This window comes from Tachypleus tridentatus, chromosome 7 (assembly GCF_004210375.1).
Source record: "Tachypleus tridentatus isolate NWPU-2018 chromosome 7, ASM421037v1, whole genome shotgun sequence".
In the NCBI taxonomy this organism is placed as follows: Eukaryota; Metazoa; Arthropoda; class Merostomata; order Xiphosura; family Limulidae; genus Tachypleus; species Tachypleus tridentatus.
The window spans coordinates 72,208,932-72,232,645 of record NC_134831.1 but is presented as its reverse complement, the minus strand read 5'-3'; the positions used below and the strand labels follow the sequence as shown (position 1 = coordinate 72,232,645).

At 31.7% G+C, this 23,714-nt stretch overlaps 2 protein-coding genes across 11 annotated transcripts in view; one reads left to right on the top strand and one right to left on the bottom strand.

The window, feature by feature from the left end:
* Positions 1-2,273, bottom strand: part of LOC143255958 (actin-binding LIM protein 1-like) — a 116,836-nt gene extending 114,563 nt beyond the window's left edge. The window contains exon 1 of the mRNA XM_076512447.1: positions 1,955-2,273. Within this exon, the coding sequence (XP_076368562.1) occupies positions 1,955-1,958 (4 nt within the window). The 5' untranslated portion in view covers positions 1,959-2,273. The remainder of the gene's footprint in view (positions 1-1,954) is intronic.
* A 4,753-nt stretch (positions 2,274-7,026) lies between these two features.
* Positions 7,027-22,163, top strand: LOC143255955 (nuclear hormone receptor HR96-like). 10 transcript variants are annotated; one of them, XM_076512438.1, is made up of 5 exons: positions 7,072-7,276; positions 8,253-8,434; positions 9,034-9,286; positions 17,339-17,512; positions 19,267-22,163. In XM_076512438.1, exons 4-5 carry the CDS (start codon positions 17,378-17,380, stop codon positions 20,869-20,871), a joined length of 1,740 nt encoding a protein of 579 aa, XP_076368553.1. In that variant the 5' UTR covers positions 7,072-7,276; positions 8,253-8,434; positions 9,034-9,286; positions 17,339-17,377; the 3' UTR covers positions 20,872-22,163. The 10 variants fall into 10 exon arrangements, with proteins under 10 accessions (XP_076368554.1, XP_076368557.1, XP_076368553.1 ...); XM_076512436.1 differs by having other exon boundaries at positions 8,201-8,434; XM_076512441.1 differs by having other exon boundaries at positions 7,076-7,180.
* Positions 22,164-23,714: the final 1,551 nt, after the last annotated feature.

The window sequence follows — 23,714 nt, the reverse complement described above, 5'->3', positions numbered from 1 at the left end:
ACGACTGTGGTTTGTTTCAATAGATTCATGAGTAACTCATTAGGTCTCCTAAAATTAATATTACAAGAGTAAATCAACTTGCTTTGATTCCTCTAACATAAGGTTTTTCACGGTTTCTTTCCATTTTCTGCTTTCCATCGCCAATTTGTATCCCTAGCCAGTCAGGTTAATTAGCAACAATATGAAATGAATTATAAAAGCACTTCTATTTTATTAAGCTACTAGCACTATTCAGATGTTAAAATGAGCATTACTTTACGGTCCAATTGCTTCTCTATTATGTAATTCATCTGCTTTATAAACGTTGTTATATACGAGAGGATAAGCAGCGAAGCTCACATTACGTATATGATTCTAAACGTCTTAGCAGTAAGCCATTCTGCAACGGTATAATATATGTGACCTTGTTCGCATCTGGACCATTGAGATATTACACAGAGCCCCACTCTCACTAAAATCGTCCCGTACGTTGTTTCCAAGTGATTCACGTTGACGTAACAGCCACGTGATATACTACTAATACTAGTAAAAAATAAATAAATTTGTCGTCAATGTGCTTGATAAGCAGAACAAACTTTTTAAACACTATTTTAATATTTTCTTTGACTACTCAATTAGAAACACACGTTAAAAAAAGAACAATTCTAACATTTTTTTTTAATTGAGTATCGAAGCATTCACTATTTTATTGGTTGAACCACATCAGGGTTTTGAAATAGTAAGCTACTTCCAGTAATTTATCTATTCACGTTTCTTTGGGGTTTCTTGAGAGGATTTTGCAAAATTATTTAGCTCTTTTTATCATTCAAAATTTTCTTAACGCAACATCTACGTTTAAAAATGTATGCTAAGTTACAATCACTTTGTGTGTGTGTGGCATATGATATATGGCATGGTTAGGTATACATATTTATTAATATGTATTATTTTACTGTTTAAATCTAAAATATTCAATGAAAATCACATGGTAGAAATGAATTTTAGCAAAAATATTAGTAAAACGAACAGAATATTTCATCTTGATACATATAATCTCTTTTCAGGCACCCTGTGCAACTACATCAAGAGTAAAACACATAAAAGCGATGTTTTTTGGCTCAATGAAAAGTAAAACCTTTATTATTAACCACAGTTACTGTCATTAGGGTTAGTATCTTGATATTAATCCTCATGATGGTAACTCTTACCGAAAGCAGTCGGCAGTGACTAATAAAGAAAAATTATCTTACATTGTGCCAAAAAATGTAGTTTTATTTCTTCTTTTATTATTCTTGGTACATTAAATAGAACACGCATAAAGTACTTATACAACTGATGATTTTTAAAATTTCTTTAAAATATAAATATTGCATGTGAACACATGCGCGCAACACAAACACACACATATATATATTCATATATCTTTTTAAACTGAGTTTCATGTATTACATTATGCGTACCATTTAAAAATACGTATAGCTTGAATAATACAAATTCACTACCTGTAAGCCATGTTGTTTTACCAAAACAACGTTTCAGAAATGCTACTTTATTTTAGTTCGTTTGAGCAACCCTCAACCGGCTCCTTATAAAAGACACTATCATACATCCTCGATGTCAAAGATAAAGCGAGAAAAGAAACGTACAGCTTGGATTCTTAGCTATTTTTGTCATAAGCATTAGGAAGTTTTATTTTTTTTTCTTCAAATACCACTACCCTGGATAAAGATTTAACTTTAAAAAGCAGAGTACAAGTACGAAATTGAAATTATTTCTGGTTTTCGTCAGCTAAACGTAAGATAGAATTAGAAATGAGCTACAACGTTATTTAGAACATCCGTATAAGGCCATCACTATATGGGTATCGCTATTCCACGCTTCAAATCACTGCAACCTATACATCTGTGGTCTCATTATCTCCATATTTTGTAAATTCCGATCTTTCTCAATGAGAAATTATTCAGCCTTTACTTACCCATCTTTGGAAAAATTCAATGGAGTAACTTCTTCCTCCTTGCGAGACAGAAGTATCAATAGTTTACGCTGCAAAAATCAGCAAGCCATTAATGGACACGTTCGGCACTACCCTAGCTAAGCCCACACAACGCGGCTTTACAAACCCCGCTTTCTTCTTCTCCGTGCGGTATCTTCAAGACAGACGAGTCCAAGCGTTAGTGCCAACGTGCCTGGCGGTGGAATCAATAAACAAACATTAATATATTAAAACTACGATTTTACAGTCAGTATTTATACGGTCTCAAAAATATTATATTATAATGTAGATCAAATCATTACGTTTCTTTTTCTTAAAATTGATATAGAGTGAGTCATGCCTAAATTAAGCCAAAAGTTGTTGTAAAAGGAATTTATTGTAAGTACAGTTTTGTGGACGGCATGGCATCTAGTGGCGAAAGTTAAAACTTACGAAGTCAAGTCGTAATATTAACTGACATTGTTTCACGTTTGCAAGATTTAAGTTTTCACTATTTTTTTAATAATCGGTTGGGCGCTTCTTCATCTGCTTTTTACTTTTATTTATGACTGGCGTCAGTAAGTTTTCAAATTTTATTAATTAACTCTGCCGTGGACAAATAGTTCTGTGGTTTTTCTTTCTACAGCGGTGTTATTTAATGAGAGTAAAAGAGCTGAAATGCCCAAATTAATGAAACGTCATGAACTACCAGGATAAGTAGTGATGAATAAAAAACCTATAACCCAAGCTCTTGCGAAAGGTGGACCTTTTCTTCTTCTGGAGCAAAGGAGAATAAGTGGCAAAATTGCTTTACACAGAATCGTTTAGTTATGTAGTATGTTTATGGTACCAGTGCAACATATAACATCCGCTCCAGAGCCTTGCGTGACCTAGTGATTAGCGTGCCTAAAATGTGGCTAGCATCTGTAGCGTCAAAAAAGAAAGAAAAACAACAACAACACAAACCCTGAAACAGTATTAGTAAAATTCCGCTATGCGTTTAAACAAGCGTAGCGTATTATCTGGCAATGAATGTTGTTGGCTAGTTGCTTTTCCTCTAATAGTTTTAAACTTTAGCACGGTATGTATGCGGATAGATCTTTGTGCAGATTTGCTCGAAATTCTGAAAAAATTGACTACAAAACATTATCCTAGGAGAAAAAATGTGACATTTTTCAAGCTATATTTTCGTTATGTAAGACCTAGTCCCAAAATAATAGACGTGATTGTCTATTCTGCAAGTGTGTTTATAACAATACTATATTTCGTAAATTTATTCTTTATTTTCTATATGTTCAGATTTCATGAAAAAACATAACTAAGAAAATTTTTAAGAACATATCGTCGTAGCTGGCCTTGTTTCTTTTTCGTTTTCCATAATCTAAACCTGTTCTGCTATGGAAGGTGTTGTTGTAATACCGCACGTTGAACAAAATATCGATAGCAGTATTCTTATATATACTTCAAACGGTATACTAAGGTTATGGCCTTCCCTACGTTGAGTAAGTATGCTCAGCCACATGCATAGTTTTTAACTCTGAGTAAATAAATGTACTGGTCTAAAGGTTTATTTGTTTGTTTTGCATAGCCAGGTAGTTAGGGCGTTTGACTGGTCATTTTAGCGTTGCGGGTTCGAATGCCCATCACGCCCAGTATGCTCACCCTTTCAGCTGTGGGGACTTTATAATTTTACAGTCAATCCCACTATTCTTTGGTAAAAGAATGACACAAGAGCAGGCGTTGGGGAATGATGACTAGGTGACTAGATGAAGGATGACTAGACTCCCTTCTAGTGTTACATTGATAAATTAAAGACGGTTAGTGCAGATAATCCTCGCGTAGTTTTGAGCGAAATTCAAAACAAACAACCATTATCTTGTGTCCAGTCACTTCATTTCACGACTCATAAGTTCAGTATTATTCTTTAATAAATATCCCGATAGAATTTCCTGTTATTCTACAACCTATCGCATGCGTCTTATGTTCATTCATTTTAACCACAAAATAACGCAGACTGTAATAATCTATCGAGACACATTTATCTGTTTGACTTAGAGTAATGACAAAGTGCCAGAAACCCAGTTTTATTAAATAATGATAAAAGAACACAGATATTTTAATTATGTGCCTATAGTATCTTCAGAATAACAAAGACCCAATAAAATAGTACTGAAGGAACTGAGTAAATAGTCCTAAAATAATTTGAATAATCTTAAAAACTGCATACTGAGCCTAAAATAATTAAGCTGTATAGAAACTTCAAATTTAAAAGAATCATCAAAATTCCTCTTCCACTCAAACTAGAGTTTTGGGGCGGAGGGAGTTTTTGCGAGAAGCTACACGAAGAGTATCTGCACTAACCATCTCAAGTTTGGCAGTGCAAAACCAGGAGGAAGTCAGCTGGCTAACTTTTGGGTTACTCTTTTACCAACGAACAGTGGAAATGACCGTCACATCATAACGCTGAAAGTGTGAGCACGTTCAGTGTGACGGGGATTTGAACCGGCGACCCTTAGATTACAAATCGAGCGCCCTAAGTACTTGGCTATATCGGGGCCAACTTAGCTGTCAAGCTACAAAATTAAATATAATAAAAATTAACAAGATGATTCCCTCGATTAACAATTTTTTTACTTTGTTAAAATCTTAGAATTATGACAAAATGTATTACAAACTAAAAATGAGAATAACAATATTTAAAAAAAAAAACAAACAACTTTTAAGCATTAAAACAAAAAAACACTTTCATTGCTATAATCCCCACTTCACCTATAAAGCAGTTTTAATTGATACAACTTGGAAATTTAGCAAACATTTATCGCACAAATGATAGCTTTATTTTTACAGTTATCTACTTGGTACAAAGTACAAAACCTCAGCTAGCAAAAGGATTAATTATCGTTCTTAACCATATAGCTTCCCTCTTTGAATAGTAAGATAACAATATCTTTGTACCTTCACGTTCAAATGATTAGTTTTTACGTTAACACAGGAATATATATAAGCCTATAACCAAATAATGTCGAAATTTCCGTTCAATTTCCAATTAACTTTTAAGTTTTGTTCATATTTTTCATTTTAACAAATGCCAATTAAACGGATAATTTACAGTTAACCCAATAATAAATGTTCATCCTTATAAAACAATCATATCTATTACTCTGCGTCAGACAAATCACTCATATGTCCTACAAAAATAATGTTCTGAGAAACAGATATTCAAAACACTGTTTACAGATTCAAGAGCAATATATTTACTCCGAGTTCACTAAGAAAATGAGAAAATTATCCTTACTCTAAAAGTAAACACAAATTTCTATTTCAGACTACAAAATTTTAAATTGTACAACAGCTACTTTTTATTTACATTGAAGTACCCATATTAACTTGTTTAAAATATTCGTAAGTTACTCTCAATGTTATTACTCTCTATTATTGCCCATTCCTGAAGAGGAAAGAAACAGTTTTTTTTTTTTTTCAAAGGCCCGGCATGGCCAAGTTGTTAAGGCACTCGACTCATAATCTGAGGGTTGAGGGTCGAATCCCTTCGCACCAAACATACTCGCCCTTTCAGCCGTGGGGGCGTTATAATGTGACTATCAATCTCACTATTCGTTCGTAAAAGAGTAGCCCAACAGTTGGCTGTGAGTGGTGATGATTAACTGCCTTCCTTCTAATTTTACATTGCTAAATTAAGGACGACTAGCACAGACAGTCCTCGTGTAGCTCTGCGCGAAACTAAAACCAAACTTTTCTCGAAAGTACTAATGATTTTATATTAAGACATCTTGAATTATTATTCCTTTAATAAATTTTCTGTGTTAAAAACTAATAGTTTTATACCCGATTTGATGACCAGCATACCGAATAAAATACTTAACTAAATAAAATAATATAATTTTTAAAGGACAGCTAAGCATGCTATACTATTTTGTCAACAAAATTTATAGTCCCATTGAAAAAAAAAATCACCGTCAACTCCTAATTGGTCTTACAGCTCTAATCTCAAAATATGCGAGATTTGCGAATGCAATCTTAAATAATAATAGAAATAATATATGTGTATATATACGTATTTTTAATTTTTAGCGCTTGAAGCGTTTAAAATATAGACGTTTAAATTGAATCTATTATTTTGTTAATTACAAGTCAATTAAAGTTTAATTTTTTATGCAACGGTAACATAACCTGAAAATATAATTTTGGGTATAGCAAAATGATAAGGTTTAACCTATGTTGTATATTTTTCTTTATATAGGAATTAAGCACAGCGTAACATAATAGGCTATCTGTGCTCTGCCCACTACGGATGTCAATTCTTGAATTATTATAATTTTCATTGTGATAACGCATCTTGGGCAAATCCTAAAAACTGAGTTAAGCTTATATAAACACAAATTAGCCAAACGAAAAAATATCTGTTAACAATGAGTGACTTGTTTTATGTATCTAAACATATAAGCAACATTCACCATAGATAACACCTTAAAAAACTACTTACATTAGTTTCTACAATCGTTGAATATAAACAAGATAAAATTGTTGGTTTACTCATAAATACGAAGAAACATATTGGACTTTGTGTTTTGCTCACTGCCGGTATCGAAACCCTATTTTTCATTTCAAATTCTCAGACTTACTACTGAGCGCTTGGCGTGAGGGCGTTATAAGCGACGGTCAATCTCACTCTTCGTTGGTTGGTAAAAGAGTAACTCAAAAGTTAGCGGTGATGACTAGCTGCCTTCCCTCTAGTCATACACTGCTAAATTAGGAACGGCTAATGCAGGTAGCCCTCGTGTAGCTTTGCGCGAAACTCAAAAACAAACAAACAAACAGTACTACTGAGGTGTTGTTAAGGAAATGAGGGAGGTTGAAGATAAAAACAAACAAACAGATATTTTGTTTCAAATAATGTTTAAACTTGTTCCATGGTCCATTTAGAAAACGTTGTAGAAAACAATAATTTAGTTGACTCTTATCCAAATAACAATATTTGTTTTAAAATTTGTAATACATTTAAAGGAAACTTGATGGGTTATTAAATTTATTTTCCTTGATAAATAAACTAAAAAAAAAGTAAAGCAAAGTAAAAAGTAAATAACGTGATATCAGCTAACCTCTGAGCAACACTTTTATCTTGGATTTCACGTGACGGGTAGTGAGTAAGATGCCTTGTCGTACGAGGCATCGTATATGTGAACTGAAGTACCAAGGACCGTCAAATTATTAGTAAGACAAAAACATAGTATGAGTGAAAATATGTATATATGTGTGTGTGTGTCAGGACCAGTTGATTTCAGTTAAGGAAAAAAAATATATATATACGTAAGTAAAACTGTAAATCATTTGCAGAAAAGCATTATCCATAACTGAATTTATCTGAAATACGAATAATAGTGTTAAGTTTAATAGACCGATTTATCAACATAAAAGGGGTTTTTTGCTCCAGTTTTAAACTTTTGAAGTTGTATGGTGTGGGAATATTTGGACACGATATTTTAGTTAAAAAGCAATCTATTATACGTAAATTTGGGTTTACTCTCTCAATTTTAAACAGTTGATGTTTTAAAAAATGAAGACTAGTGGAAGCGTGAACCACTAATATTCATAATTAGTAAATTACAAATGCTAACTTACTAATATAGGAATAATACTGTAGTTAGTGCTAGTACCAGCAGTAGTAAAATAGTTTATTTGTAAAATTGTTTGCAGAGCTTACTATATCAAATATAAAATTAACTTTATATTAACATTAATATAAATTATAATGTTTAATTTTTATTTGTCAGTATTCATCTAATGAAATCGAAAGTATTTTATAGTGTAGCTTGAAATATATAATACTAGTATTGTTCACTTGAGCAGTAGTACTGAGTGGTTGATAAATAAAGTGGCTGACAAATGTTACCAAGGTAGAAGTGGCAGCAGGGAAACTCACTGAAAGTGTAATATATAATTTCCCATTATTTATTTAAAATGTAGATAAAAATGATTTATATATAAATGCCTTAAGTTCAAGGAATTATATACGTAACATTCATACTTGTATATGCTTTATGTCTCATAGTCTAATAAATACATTATTGAGTTTATTGTTGGACAAATTTGCTTATTGTTGGATAATATACAGTGAAATTTACATAAATAACTTGTGTACTCTACATAAGAGTGTGATGATAGAATGAGAGATCAGTGATTGTGATGGTTAGTAGCTTATGTCTAATTACTTTCTTTGTTGTGTTTTACTAGATGACAGTTAGTATATCCTACGTTTATGCTGCTAGTCTTTTCATCTATTTAGCAAAGTCTCGAGAAGGACTGTATCTGGTGGCAGCAATCAGATCTGATCTTGGGTCTTGTCAAAAAACAGCTTTTCTGTATTCTCACTAGAGCCCAGATAAATGGATAACACAATGCTTTTAACCAGAAGACATGGGATATGTTTCCAGAAGCTAAAAGTGGCAGCAGATTAGTAGCCTAAATGTGGGATATAAACTGATTTGCAACTTCTGTCATATATATGTATATATAAAGAAACTAATAATTAGACATAGATGGTTGTTTAGATACTAACCATGACAACTACATATAAATATTGTAGTAAATGTATTTGTTTATATATGTGGAAGTAGAACACAGTGCAAAACTTGTAATAATTGTAATTTATATTTAAAACATGGTGTGATATGTCAGTGTGTTAAGTAAGATTGAATTCAGAAGTCTTAACTTATGACTTTAATAAACAATAAGATATTTAATATTAATGTACATACATTTTGTCAATGCTATAGGAGATTGGCATTCTATGAATATTTGTTAGGTCAGGCACATAAGCCTTGCTTTTTATTTATTGATAGTTTCACATAATTATTAAAATTATAAAACACTGTATTTCAAATACGTTCAGAAAAGAGATTTCAGTTATGAGCATGGGCTATGAAATATTGCAGTAAAATAATTTGATAATTGATTGAACCACAATGAACTTTCATGTGAAAAATTGAGTGATTTGTAGATAATTATGTGGTATTCTTTTAATATTTTAGATAAATAAATTGACATACAATTTTTTTTTTTTTAAGTGTCTAAATGAAATTCTGTGTACCAAATGGTCAGAGAGTAACTTGGAAAAATGAATTTTACATCCGTTGGTAACAACTGATGAGGATCCCATGAGGGTGTGGGTCCACCAATTCTTCAACCTGTTCCAGTAGAAATGCACCAAAATTAGAAAAAAATTACACTTGGGAAAAGCAGGAGAATGTACAAAATTTAATCCAGAACCCAAAAAGCTTCTAAAGCCCTAAGAGAAACCCTGGACTCTGGCCATAATGGGTGAGCTTGTCAGATAAACCTTGCTCACCCATATTTTAAAATAACCTCTTACACTTCTGATGTTGTTACATGAATTTAGTGTGGGAACATTTGGGGAAGGATAGTCATTGTATAATTAGGTTTAATGTTTTGCAACAAGCTGTAATATAAGAAATGAAATTTTAACTCTGAAGTCATGAGACAATATTTATTGTTAGCAAATTAGGATAGTGAGTTAAAAAATGATGTTGAACGATTTTGGGAATTTTGTCAAAAAGAATTATTACTTTTAAATCTAGATGGGAGAGCACAACTATTATCAACAGTTTCAGTTGTAATAACAAACAAGTTTGATAGTCAATGGTGTAATGCTAATATTTTCATCTTAAGTTTAATATTAAATTGTTTTTATATATGTCTTCTCTTCTTGCTCTTGAATAAATACATTGTATTAGTCACATTGTTATGTGTTATGATTTGTCCTGGATGAGCCCCAATTTATTATGTATTATGATTTCAAATAGTCTGAAACAGAGTTAAATTATAATTTGGATTTAGAAGTTAATTAAATTTCAATATGTATCAAATTTATGATATTTGCCAATGAGATTGATACTCAGATTTTTCCTTAATACAAATATATTTTAATAAATCAAAAATATTGCAATTTATAATGAAGGTTACTACAAATAGTTATTACAAATAATGATTTATATAAAAAAATTATAAACTTACAAACAACATTGAGTCTTCTATGCAATGTGGAACTTCCTTGATATATTGCCAAGTGTTCACTGAGATAATTTTGCACTACACATTTGACAGTAAAGCTGTATATATTTTTAAAATATAAATTGAACTTATACAAACATCAGTATTAAAATAGATATATAATAAATTTATCATAAAGTGATCATAAGCACAAATGCAAGAAAACTGTACACAAAGAAAACTTGTACAGTAAGTGTTTTGGTCTGCATTATTAATTGTAAATGTAGAATAACAGTTAGATTGTTTGATATTTACCTAACTTTTCTAAAAGGTATGAAAATTTGAAGATTGGCCAAGAATGAAACTCATCAAACATCCCATTGTCAGTTTTTGAATTTTATTTTACCTCTGTGTCAAACGACTGAGTATTAATTGTTTTTGTTTATGCATAGAAATTGAACCTTGTATTTTACTCTGCCATTGGAGACCAAGTTGCTGCCTTTTTAAATATTTATAGCTTATTAAGTGTAACAAACTTATGAAGATTAAGTTTACATCACAGGAGATGTTTAGACTAGCTAAAATAATCACCATGACAAGATAATTTAGAAGAGTAGAGCTTGTATGCATCAACTGAAAAGAGTTTTGCAAACAGACTTAAATAAAGAAGTACTACATACATAAGTACAAATTACAGCATACCTAACTTATTTGAGGCATTGGAATTTACTACAGAAGATGTTAAAGTAAATAAAAAAGTATTGTATACATGATGCTGTTCCAACAAACATATTCCACACTTTGTGGTCAGAAGTATCCTCTCTGTAAGAGTAACAGTTGAATCTCACTATCTGGTTAGACAAAGACTAGCCCAACAGTTGGCAGTGAGTGCTGTTAACTAGTAAACTTTCATCTGTCTTTTCAAAGCTAGGGGTAGTTGCATGTAAATAGCTCTTATGTAGCTTTGTACAGAAATGGTAAATACCTACCATTCCTCAATATCCTATAGTGAGTTAATGTTTGGTAATAAGTAGATTTCTGAACACCATTTGGAACATTCGAATACATCAACGTATCATTCAGGTTACTAAGTAAAACTGGTTTTAGGTTCAAATCTATATATATATATATACAAGTTTATTAAAAATTACTTGTTTAAAAATGTAGGGGGGGAAAGAAGATGAGTAGCTTAGAGAGAAAGTACAATCACAACAACAAAAAGCAAAACAAGCTTAAGTGTTGACGTTACTTCCTCAATCTACAAATCCCTAAATATTACAGCCTTTATATGTGGAGTCAAAACAGGGATTTGTAACTTGAGGAAGTAACGTCAACACTTCCTTCCTAAAGTCAACATTACTTATCAAACCTTAAGCTTGCTTATTTACATTTTTGTGACTATATCTTTCAGTTTAAGCCAGCTATTTATAACCCTACCCTCTTTTAATTAACACTTTTTAATAATATTTTTTTCTTTAGGGTTTATTTTTATGTCTACCAGTGACATAATTCTGTGTAATAGAAATACTGCTCTATTTAAAGCTGTTTAGTTTAATAAAATACACAATTGGTTTATGATGCTTTCTCAAGAAACGGCAACAGACCTTTGATTGGCTTCTTGCTTATTGGATGGCTCTTACTCCTGCTATAATTCCTATAATGTTGTAATTAAGTTGTAAAGCTGTATATACAAATAGCCATATGAATTTGTCCAGGTGTATAGATGCATGCATATATATTCAGTGCAAATATGAGAGAATGTGTCATATTATGATAGGATATGTAAACAAATAATCATTCTTAATATTTCTTATATTGTTATGTCTCCTCTTCTCCACTGGCCATAATAAGGCAGGTCACTGTTTTGCTAAGGCTGGTCAGATTTAGTGTCATTCTACTCACACTACAAGGTCAAAAATACTTTAATTAACAGTTATGAATATATTATTTAAATATATATTTCCCTCTTCTTTTTCTGATGGAGTTTGGGTTGTAACATGTCTATGACCCTCCTCCACTGTGATGATCCAAACTTTTGATTGGTCATTGTTGCAGTGTACTTTCTGGAACTAAATATTTTCTAATTAATATATAGAGCTACAAAATCTCTGCATCACTTTCTCCTAGAGTGACCATCATTTTTGTTATCTCCTGCTAGTACGGTTGTTGCCATTTTTTATAGTTAACTTCAAGGATGGCTACTCTATTTGCATTATCTATACAATTTCCAGTCTTTCAGAGTTGGCGATAATTCAACATTTACCATCAATCATCACCATAGTTTCTGATCTGATGCTTCAAACTGAACTTGATGCTGTCTTTTAAACTATGGTTTAAACTTTCTTTTGTGAGTGACAGCCTAGATATTTGTGTAACATAGCCAAAATCGAGCATGTAATGGTAAAGGCAAGAACCTTATATATAAACAAATGATATGTGACATCAATACAGTTGTAACAGTAAGTTAATAATCACTATGGTACATATATCATACATGCAATATAAACATTAGTTAACATCCATGGCCTGCACACAGTTATATATACACATGCATATAGTACATTATGGGGCTCCATATAAGTAACAGACCGCATTCAAATGATTATGTGTCGACAGTTGTACAGCCACTGTTATTTGCCAGACAGTAGAATAAACTTAAGAACAACCTTACACCATGACATGTGTAATGATGTTTCCAAGGTGTTATTAAAATAATTACAACCATGTTTTCTGTAGGATGGCAGAAAAATATTAAATAATGAAGAACAAATGGCTTGTGGTATTATGTTGGTGTATATAACATTGTGGCATTTTGCTCAGTGTTCCTCTTTCCATGAACTTACAAAATGCTTATTAGGATTATTTTCATGTAAACTCATCTTTACTATCAGATCACAATGATTACTTAAAGCTTGTATTTGATGGTTGTTTAACGTCAAAGAGAAAAAACATCACCTTTTAAAACCATCAAATAAACATATTTTTAAAAATTATTTTTGCAATTACCATAAATTATTAGTTATTCTCTGGAAGTATTTTTCATTTTGTGAATCTACTAGCACTGGATAGCATAGTGTATATATTTTCATATGTATGAAATGGCCTGATGTGGCCAGGTGGTTAGGGCACTCGACTCGTAATCTGAGGGCCTTGGGTTCAAATCCTGTGATACCAAACATGATTGCCCTTTAGCTGTGGGGACATTATAATGTGATGCTCAATCCCACTATATGTTGGTAAAAGAGTAGCCCGAGAGTTGGCCTAAAGCCTAAAAAAACTGATATCCTCCACATGCAAAAGTTTAAAAGGCTTAGCAGCCTGTGTTCAGCAACAACTGAGTACAAAGGCCATAGCAAAAAGAGATAAATGTTTATTTTACTTCTTGGTTTACTGTCCTATATTTTAAGAAAAATAAGTATAATAATAATAATGTATTATTAAATAGTAATCTATATATGTATATATACATAATGTATAATTGAAATATGACTAAAATACAAAATACTAGTCCACTAAAACACAGCCAAGACAGGGAAGACTAAAGGTCACTACATTACTGGATTGTGACCTGAGTGCATATACACTGTGTTAATTCATGCTATATAATATTAGGTAGGCATAACTGGAAGGTCAGTATAATAAAAAATAATAAATAACATCCTTGGGCTGCTTAAGTCTCATATACAGCATTATTAGATTTAAGCTACTTGGACTAAACATTTGTATTTTTGTATTATAATATGTAGTCATTCCAGCATAAAAAAACCATATATTATATTTATTTCCTAAATTTTTTATAGTGGTTATGAGGTTTAAGTGACAGGCCCCACATAATTATAGAAAATAACACAAAATATAAAGTCTTATTGAAAACAAATGTTTGAAATGTATTTAGGAAGTTTCAGAGATTATAGAAATATTTGGGTTAAATAATAGTTTTCTTTTTTTAATCATATCATGGAATCACTTTGCACTCAGACTAGTAATGAAACAGACTGTTTTCTCAGACACATCTTTAGTGAAAATAATTCATTAAAAATCTTATTTTTTGTACACAAAATACTTTTTGTCTTTACTAAAAGTCTACCAAATGCTGTGAAGATATGCTTGCTGTATCAAATGTTATAGTGTAAATACTTGACATATGCAAATGTGTAGATGAACTTGTATATACTATACAAAGCCTATTGTGAAAGGGTTAATAAAATATAAACATGATCAACTTGCTGACTCAGAAATCTATCAGGGTATTAACGGCTATATTGTTAAATGTACAATAGGTTGTTAGTGATACATGATTAATGAGAGATTTGGAACCAAATTTTTAATAAGGTTAAGAAATAGGAGTGGTCAGAAAGTTACTTAAATTTGAAAATGGTGTTAAGGTTGTGGGTGTTATTAGCTGTGAACAGGATGCTGCTGCTTTACAAAAGGATTTAGATAATTTAATGAATTGGGCAAATAAATGGCAGATGGGTTTTAATTATGATAAATGGAAGGCAATGCATGTGGGTTATCATAATTTGAATTATAAGTATAATTTGTATGTAAAACAACTTTAGCAGTGTTATGAAAGAAAAGGACTGCAGTGTAATGTTTGATTGCTCTTAGCCCTTAAACGATGGCCTTCATCAACTGATGATACAGGCTAAAAAACATCAGTTGGCAACCTTCTCACACAGTAGTGACCATACCCACTCAAAGCATTGCATTGGAGTTATTTTCTCAGTGTAAGTCATGGAGCAAAAAAGGAAGGGTGCATCAGCTAAGGGAACGAAGCAAAAACGTTTTTCATCAAAAGATGAAACTGAAGTATTAGCATGTGATAATTATTCTACTGAAGAAGAACACTTTTCAGATTTTTCATCACCAACAAATTCAGTTGTGTCAAGCTCTGAACACGATTTGGATAGTGAATCAGAATCCATAAGTGAATCAGAATCCATTGATTCCCAGTGGGTAACCTATCATGATTTTGATCAATTTATTCATTCCTTTGGTAGAAGAAATGCTGGATGCACAGATAGATTTAGGCTCATGGATAAATGTGAAGAATATGAATTTTTTACTGCTATATTTGATCAAAGGATAATGAGTTATACTGTGTGAGAAACAAACAGATGAGTTTTGTAAATCCTTGAATTCTGAAGAAAGTAACAGTCCCTCTACTTCATAAAGTAAGAAATGGGAAGATACAACTATTGAGGAAATGCACATTTTTTTTGTTCTAGTGATGCTTATGACACATGTAAAAAGCATGTGCTGGTTGATTATTGGAAGAATGATCTCTTCATAGGAACTCTAATTTTCTCAAAAATTACTCCAATTCTATTCAGGGAGATTCTTAGATATTTGCGCTTTTCAAATAACAAAGAACTGAATGCAAATTATTGATCATGGAATGTTCAAGAAATGTTTGTAATGCTGAAATAAAAAGCTGAGTAATCTTTTTCCCCATTTCAAAAAGTAGTTATCAATGAATCATTGATTCTTTTCAAGGGTTGTATTGTTTTCAAACAATACACTCCAAGCAAGTGCCATAGATTTGGAATAAAGATCTTTGTATTATGTGATTGTGAAACAGGAATTGTAATAGATATTATTTATTCTGCAAGGGATGCAGTTGTCCTCAAAGATCCCTGATTAAGATTTTCAGGATCAGTTGTCTTGCAACTGATGAAAGACTGCCTTGGAAAGGTCATATATACTGATAATTATTATACAAGTCTGGAATTATGCAACTTTCTCTTTGAAAATAAGACTGGTTTTTGTGGAACAGTTAGAACTAATCAGAAGAATGCACATAAATTTGCACCTCTGAAGAAGGGATATATTGAGACCAAGAAGCAAGGGAATGTTTTAGCACTCGATGGAAAGACAAATATCCTGTTACTTTGCTTATCACAGTACATAAAGGTGAAATGAAATACAGTGGGAAAGATGATTACAAAACTAAATAACCAATTACCAATCCCGATATGGTTGTAGACTACATTATCATCATGAGGCTCGTCGATAAAAGTGATGTGCAAATTGGACAAATTGATTGTCTTCATAAATTAGTGAAGTGGAATAAGAAGCTTTTTCTTCACCTAATCGATATTCTAATTTGGAATTCTTATGTATCTAGTAAAAACTGGCAAGAAGCCATCATTGAGGCATTTTAGTTACAATTTAATTTACCAATATTGGAAGGGTGACAAGACCTTTCCCAGAAAGACAGTCTTACTGTTCCTGATAGACTTGTCAGAAAAGAAACATTTTCTTGGCACCTTTTAGATAGCATTCCATCCTCAGGAGCTAGAAAAAATGGACAAAGATAATATCACGTACGTATGCATACAATAAGAAAAGAAAAGAAGTGAAAGATAGTGACTACCTGGTGTGAAGAACGTAGAGTAGTACTGTGCATTGGAGGATGTTTTCATGATTTTCATACCCTAAAAAACATTTGAAATTGTAGCAAATAAGTCTTTATTATGCTTTTCTTTCCTTTCATATTTTGTTCAAAATTCATAATAAAAATGCTTAAGATTATGTTTCAGAATTTTGTTTTTCTCAGTGTCTTACATTGATGGTGAACTGTTACTTACAACATTCCTGTTGTTTAAGGGTTAAGCCATCCAAGCAATGTTACCCTACCATTGGTGCGGTAAATAGGATTTTCGGTTGTATCTACAGAAATTTTGAATACAAATCTAAAGAGTTTTTAATTTCATTATATAGTTCACTGATTAGGCCACATTTAGAATATTGTGTTTAGTCTTGGGCTCTTTACTTTAGGAAAGACATCAAACTGTTGGAAAAGGTTCAGAAAAGGGTTACTAGAATGGTGCCTGGGATGGAGGTGTTGTCATATGAGGAGAGGTTGAAATCTCACAAAATGTTTTTATTGAAAAGAGAAGAGTTAGATCGAATCTGATTGTTGTGTTAACCCTTAAATGGCAGCTGTCGTCAATTGATGCTGCTACCTACAACATTCCTGCTGTTTAAGGGTTGAAAATTATAAAGGGAATTGATAATATCAATACATCACTTTTTCATACTTAACAGTGAGAATAGAAGGACTTTTTTTTGACAGAGTAGGAGTCATCTTCAGCTAAGACAGTTGTATTTTTCTAATAGGGTGGTTAGGTTGACCTTTGGAATGAGTTGCCTTCAGATGTTGTAGAGGTACTAAACTTAAATGAGTTTAAGAGAAAGCTTGATAAGTACATGAATGATGAGAGCTGGCTTTAAGTTGTTTTTCTTGAAATTTAGGGTAGTGTGTGGAATAGCTAACAGGGACCATGTTGTCCCTAAATGTTAACTGTAGATAATTTTTACTAAAGTAAAGAGATTGAATGTCTGGTATTTTTATAGGTAGTTAATATGAGAAACTTAAATTGAGTGACAGCCACAATGACAGAAGATCTTAAAGCTGGAGATGAAAAAATCTGTGGTGTCTGTGGAGATAAAGCATTGGGCTACAATTTCAATGCTATTACGTGTGAATCATGTAAAGCTTTCTTCCGTAGGAATGCTGTAAAAACCAAAGTAAGTGATGTATATATTTAAAACTACACACTTTACAAAAATTAGCTTGAAAATTGTGTATTTTGTCATTTTATAAGAAATTTAATATTGGTATAAAAATTGTTTGATACCTTAAAACATTACAACATTAGTATATCTAAATAAAATATGGTGATACGTGCATGCATTTAAAAACAACATAGTACCTAATTTTGGCTTATTTTCAAACTAGTGATAAAACGTGTGTTATTTGCACCACAATTAATACTTTCTAGAAATAAAATTATTGAAAGACATTTTTACTACCAATTTTAGTATTTTAGAGATATTTAAAAAGTTATTGAAGAAATAACTTGTTTATTATTACAATTATCTATGAATAGTGTTAACTGATCAACCATAGCCTTATACTTATTTTAATGTGATAGTGAAAAGAAAAAAAAAAAGCTTTAAAAGAAAATTACCTTTTAGGTACTTTAATACAGAATTTACTTCCTTTCCCTTAAAATAAAAATGTGAAATGTAAAACATTTTTTTAGAACACCCAAAAGCAATACTACAAAATTAAGTATATGAAATACATAGTATATCATTATTTTTACCACAAAGGCAAGCTAAGAGACATTCCCAGTTATTCATATTAGCAACATCATTGTTCATATCACCATTTAAAACAGTTTATTAATGTAAGATTGAATGAGAATATAACAAACTGTTTTATTCAAAATAAAAAGTTATTTTACATTATTTTACTTTTAATTTGTCATAAAATGGTAATATTCTTTCAAAAGTAAGGTTGCAAATCTGATAAAGTAATACATTTACCTGTAAAATTACCAAAGATATTCATTGTCTACTGATGTAGTTGTTTTGTGAATAATTCTAAGGGGTTAAGAGTGAAAGAAGAAAAGAATGTATAGCAATATGTGAACCATGAAATATTTTCCTTTGTCAGTTTAACTTGTTTAATTTGATCAGGTTATCATGATTAGATTTGTGTGATTTCGTTCTGACTATGGTACTCACTTTTATTTAGAATAATTGGCTGACATTTTGGCACTGCTACAGAAATGATTTTGTGTTTGCACCAAGCTAGTGATAGAGCTCTCACTTCTATATGTTATAAAGTATACCACACTAATTTATATTGCACAAAATATTAAGCTATACCCCTTCACCAGTGGAAAAGCAACATAGCTTTGTGGTGCAGTACTGCCCTTGAACAGTTCACATAAACAAAAAACTTGTTCATTTCTTTGGTATTGCACTGTTTAGATGTGTTCTTTTTTTCTTAAGAACAAACATAGGATCTGTTCTTATACTTTAAGTTGACATATTTCAGTTAGTTCCTCAAGAAAATTACTTGTCTTATATAAATTTCATTTATATAATCATATTTAAACTGCACCAACCAAATTTCTATGAAGTTATAGAGAGATGTGTAATTACAAATTCACTAAGTCTTTCATTTGTTTGGTATTTCTCTGCCTCAGTTTCATTTACTGTAAAATCCTTACATTATTTTATGATATTTTGTCTCCATGTAAATTTACTTAAGTTGGAAGAAAATAAAAGCATTACTTTGTTTTTTCTTTTGTGTAAGGACTGTACATCGTTGAGAAAAGAGATGACATCATCAATAAGTCTCTCTTTTGGTGGTATCTTAATTTGTGACTAGTATGTTAAAACTTGAATTGTTATTTTCATATAAATGTAAGGTATCAGTTAGTTTGTAAATGTCTTTTACAATATTATCTCTCTCTCTCCTTTTTTAGGATTTTAAATGTCCATTTAACAATAACTGTAAAGTGGACATTATTACAAGAAGGTTTTGTCAGAAATGTCGATTGAAAAAATGTTTTGAGATAGGAATGAAAAAAGAATGGATTTTGACAGATGAAGAAAAGCGTATTAAAAAAACAAAAATTGAAGAAAACAGAAGAAAACGATATGCTCCTTATCAGTCTAAAAGGGAAAAATTATCTATCAGTAGCAGGGTAAAACACACCTTTTCACTCAGTCCAAGTGAAATAGGAGTGGATGTTGACAGTGATCAGGTAGTTGGACTGTTTGTAGATACAGAAAAACCCCTTTCAAATTCACAACCAAATTCTCCAACAACTTTACTTTTTGATGATTCAGTAGAATTACAAGCAGAGTCTATCAGTAATAGCAGTGAACTGATGTCTTTGACAAGTGAACATGGTTCAGCCATTTTATCCAATTCAGATTTTAATCAGAGTGTTACTTTAATTCCTAATGAAAGCTGTAATGCATTTAGTAGCATTAAAGGGAAGAAAACTTTAGCATGTTCTGTAAGTTCGGGTGTACCTCCAGATTCAGTGATAAAGAATTCCAAAGAGCCGTCAACCATATCGTCATTAGTTAATTCTGATTTGTCATCTTCATCATCGAAGTGGTCAACATCACTGTCATCTGATGGAGTAGGTGAATCACAAGTGACAAGCTCCACTGTCTTGTGTGATGCCCAGCGTGACAGAGTTTCTCCCAGGTTAAATGGTTCCTTTGTTTCTTTCCTCTCTGAAAGATTTGATAATCATATTTCTTCTAATTTGGATCATTCATGCATTGGCCATTATAGCAAAAAGGATGACTGTATCATCCCACAATCAGTTATGGACTTGGCCATTAAAGTTGAGTTTGCTGATATTCCTCTTCGAAGTAAAAACTGTAAAGAAAAAACTCTAACAGAAGCAGAAGAAGCCAAATTGACTGAACTCATCACAGCAAATGAAGTTCTTAAAATGCCTTTATCCTGTGAAGTTCCAGATCCAAGCCTTCTAGATGTTATCAACATGACAGACCATGCAATTCGCAGACTTATTATAATGTCAAAGCGTATTCATGGATTCAAGACTTTGTGCCAGGAAGATCAAATTGCTCTGCTCAAAGGAGGTTGTACGGAGTTAATGCTGCTTCGTTCTGTAATGACTTATGATCCTGAGAAAGATTGTTGGCAAGGTCCTCAGGCTATGTCTATCAAAGTAGACATTTTAAAAGAAGCTAAAGGCAACATTTATGAGGAACACAAGAGATTCATCAACTCCTTCGATGTTACGTGGCGATCAGATGAAAACATCATGTTGCTTTTAAGTGCCATCACCTTGTTTACTCCTGAAAGACCAAATATTGTTCATAAAAATGTGGTATCGCTAGAGCAGAAAAACTACTATTACCTTTTAAAGCGATATCTTGATACAATCTATACAGGGTGTGAAGCCCGTTCTTTTTACCTAAAGCTGATTTCTAAACTTCAGGAACTACATCTTCTAAATGAAAATCATGTTCAAATATTCCTAGATGTGAATCCAAAAGATGTAGAGCCATTATTAATTGAAATTTTTGACTTAAAGCATTAGTGATGGTTCCTATAAATGGATTTTAAATAATTTCTATACATAGGGTTTGAAATAATTTAATATAAATAATTATTGGTAGCTGATTCATGTTTGTCATTACTATCATTCTAGTATGTATTTTGTTTACTTGGCAAAAAAATGATGTAATTTACCACTGTTAGACCTCATAAATTGCTAATATCCAACACTGAAGACTATATATATTAAAAAGATACCTTTAATTGTTTTCACTGTATCACATAATGTGAAGTATATAGTTTGTCCTGTAGTTAAGTTTCCAGTTTTTCTGATAGTGATGCATGTTCACAAGCTACTTATTTTGTATACACACTATGTGTTTGTTGCATGGGGGTCAGATAAAGTGAAATATTTGAACTTTTACTGTCTTTAGAATTATGTTTTATTTATTTTAATTATATGTTAAATTTAAAGATATTGGTGAAGTAAAGTTTGAAAGTGTGTTATCTGTTACACAAAACACATAACAAGAATAAACTAATTGTGTTTTACAGTATCACAACTCATTTAAATGTAATTAAATACCTCCAGTGATTTAAGTGTTGTATCAAAAGATTTAATATCTTTATATAATTTTACAGATACATACACATAGTACAATATCTATAGATACATGTTATTAAAAAAATATCTACATGTATCTTTCTGTTATACCAAAACTTAAACATTTTTAACCTTGTTGTTTTCAAAATTTTGAATGCTGTAAATAAATCAACTCACATTCATAGAACATTTATATGATTATTATATATAATAATATAATTATTATTATAACATACCTTTTTTATGTTATTAAAAAAATATTACATGTATCTTTATGTTATACCAAAGCTTAAACATTTTTAACCTTGTTGTTTTCAAAATTTTGAATGCTGTAAATAAATCAAATCACATTCATAGAACATTTACTTTCACTAACGATACGCACATGAAGTTATTGGAACTAGGTTATCCTGGAGCTGCTGTTCAGTAATTATTTCTCAGGGACATAATTTAAGAAGGTGTTGATCCTGACATAAATCTGCTTTTATATCTATCTTGGTTTAAAGTGCAAATGATAAGAAATATGAAATATTTCAAGTTATCAGTTAGTACAAGTAACGGTTCATTCTCTTCCATGCGTGTACATTTTTAAAATTTGTGTATTGAACGTGAAGAACTTTATCATATATTAGGTAGTGTATTGTGTGTAAAATTGTGTAATTTTATTGATACACAACTGCAAGTGATAAATATGCACAAATGAGACCAAAAATAAAGTAAGTCTGTTTACCTGGAAATATGGCTTTTTAATTAAGAAAATTTTAAACTCGGAACAATTGTTCAGTATTTTTTGCACATACTTATTAATACAGTCTTTATTCATAATACTGGGTGCTACAACCTGCTAGTTCAAAAGTTAGTTTCTCTGACATGCATTTTAAAATTTTAAAATTTATATTTGACTATTAATACATCATTAACAAGGATGCAGTTACTTGGATAAACATATTCCATTTTGATTCTGCAAACAATACACATAACCAACTCTATTTGTGTACCTTTAGGCAAACAATGCACATAACCAACTCTATTTGTGTACCTTTAGGCAAACAATGCACATAACCAACTCTATTTGTGTACCTTTAGGCAAACAATGCACATAACCAACTCTATTTGTGTACCTTTAGGCAAACAATGCACATAAGCAACTCTATTTGTGTACCTTTAGGCAAACAATGCACATAACCAACTCTATTTGTGTACCTTTAGGCAAACAATGCACATAAGCAACTCTATTTGTGTACCTTTAGGCAAACAATGCACATAACCAACTCTATTTGTGTACCTTTAGGCAAACAATGCACATAAGCAACTCTATTTGTGTACCTTTAGGCAAACAATGCACATAACCAACTCTATTGCGCATTTTAGGCAAACAATGCACATAACCAACTCTATTTTGCGCATCTTTAGGCAAACAATGCACATAACCAACTCTATTTATGTGCCTTTAGGCAAACAATGCACATAACCAACTCTATTTATGCACCTTTAGGCAAACAATGCACATAACCAACTCTATTTATGTGCCTTTAGGTAAACAATGCACATAACCAACTCTATTTATGTATCTTTAGGCAAACAATGCACATAACCAACTCTATTTGCGTACCTTTAGGCAAACAATGCACATAATCAACTCTGTTTGCATACCTTTAGGCAAACAATGCACATAACCAACTCTATTTGTGTACCTTTAGGCAAACAATGCACATAACCAACTCTATTCGGTGTGCCTTTAGGCAAACAATGCACATAACCAACTCTATTCGTGGTACCTTTAGGCAAACAATGCACATAACCAACTCTATTTGTGTACCTTTAGGCAAACAATGCACATAACCAACTCTATTTGCGTACCTTTAGGCAAACAATGCACATAACCAACTCTATTCGAGTACCTTTAGGCAAACAATGCACATAACCAACTCTATTTGTGTACCTTTAGGCAAACAATGCACATAACCAACTCTATTTACGTACCTTTAGGCAAACAATGCACATAATCAACTCTGTTTGCATACCTTTAGGCAAACAATGCACATAACCAACTCTATTTGTGTACCTTTAGGCAAACAATGCACATAACCAACTCTATTCGTGTACCTTTAGGCAAACAATGCACATAACCAACTCTATTCGTGTACCTTTAGGCAAACAATGCACATAACCAACTCTATTTGTGTACCTTTAGGCAAACAATGCACATAACCAACTCTATTCGAGTACCTTTAGGCAAACAATGCACATAACCAACTCTATTCGAGTACCTTTAGGCAAAC

Bases quoted from the DNA above. Each gene is read 5' to 3' on its own strand.
- LOC143255955 (XM_076512439.1), top strand. From the start codon at position 17,378: ATGACAGAAGATCTTAAAGCTGGAGATGAAAAAATCTGTGGTGTCTGT. The intron at 17,513-19,266 runs GTAAGTGATGTA...CTCCTTTTTTAG, and splicing joins GGAATGCTGTAAAAACCAAA to GATTTTAAATGTCCATTTAA.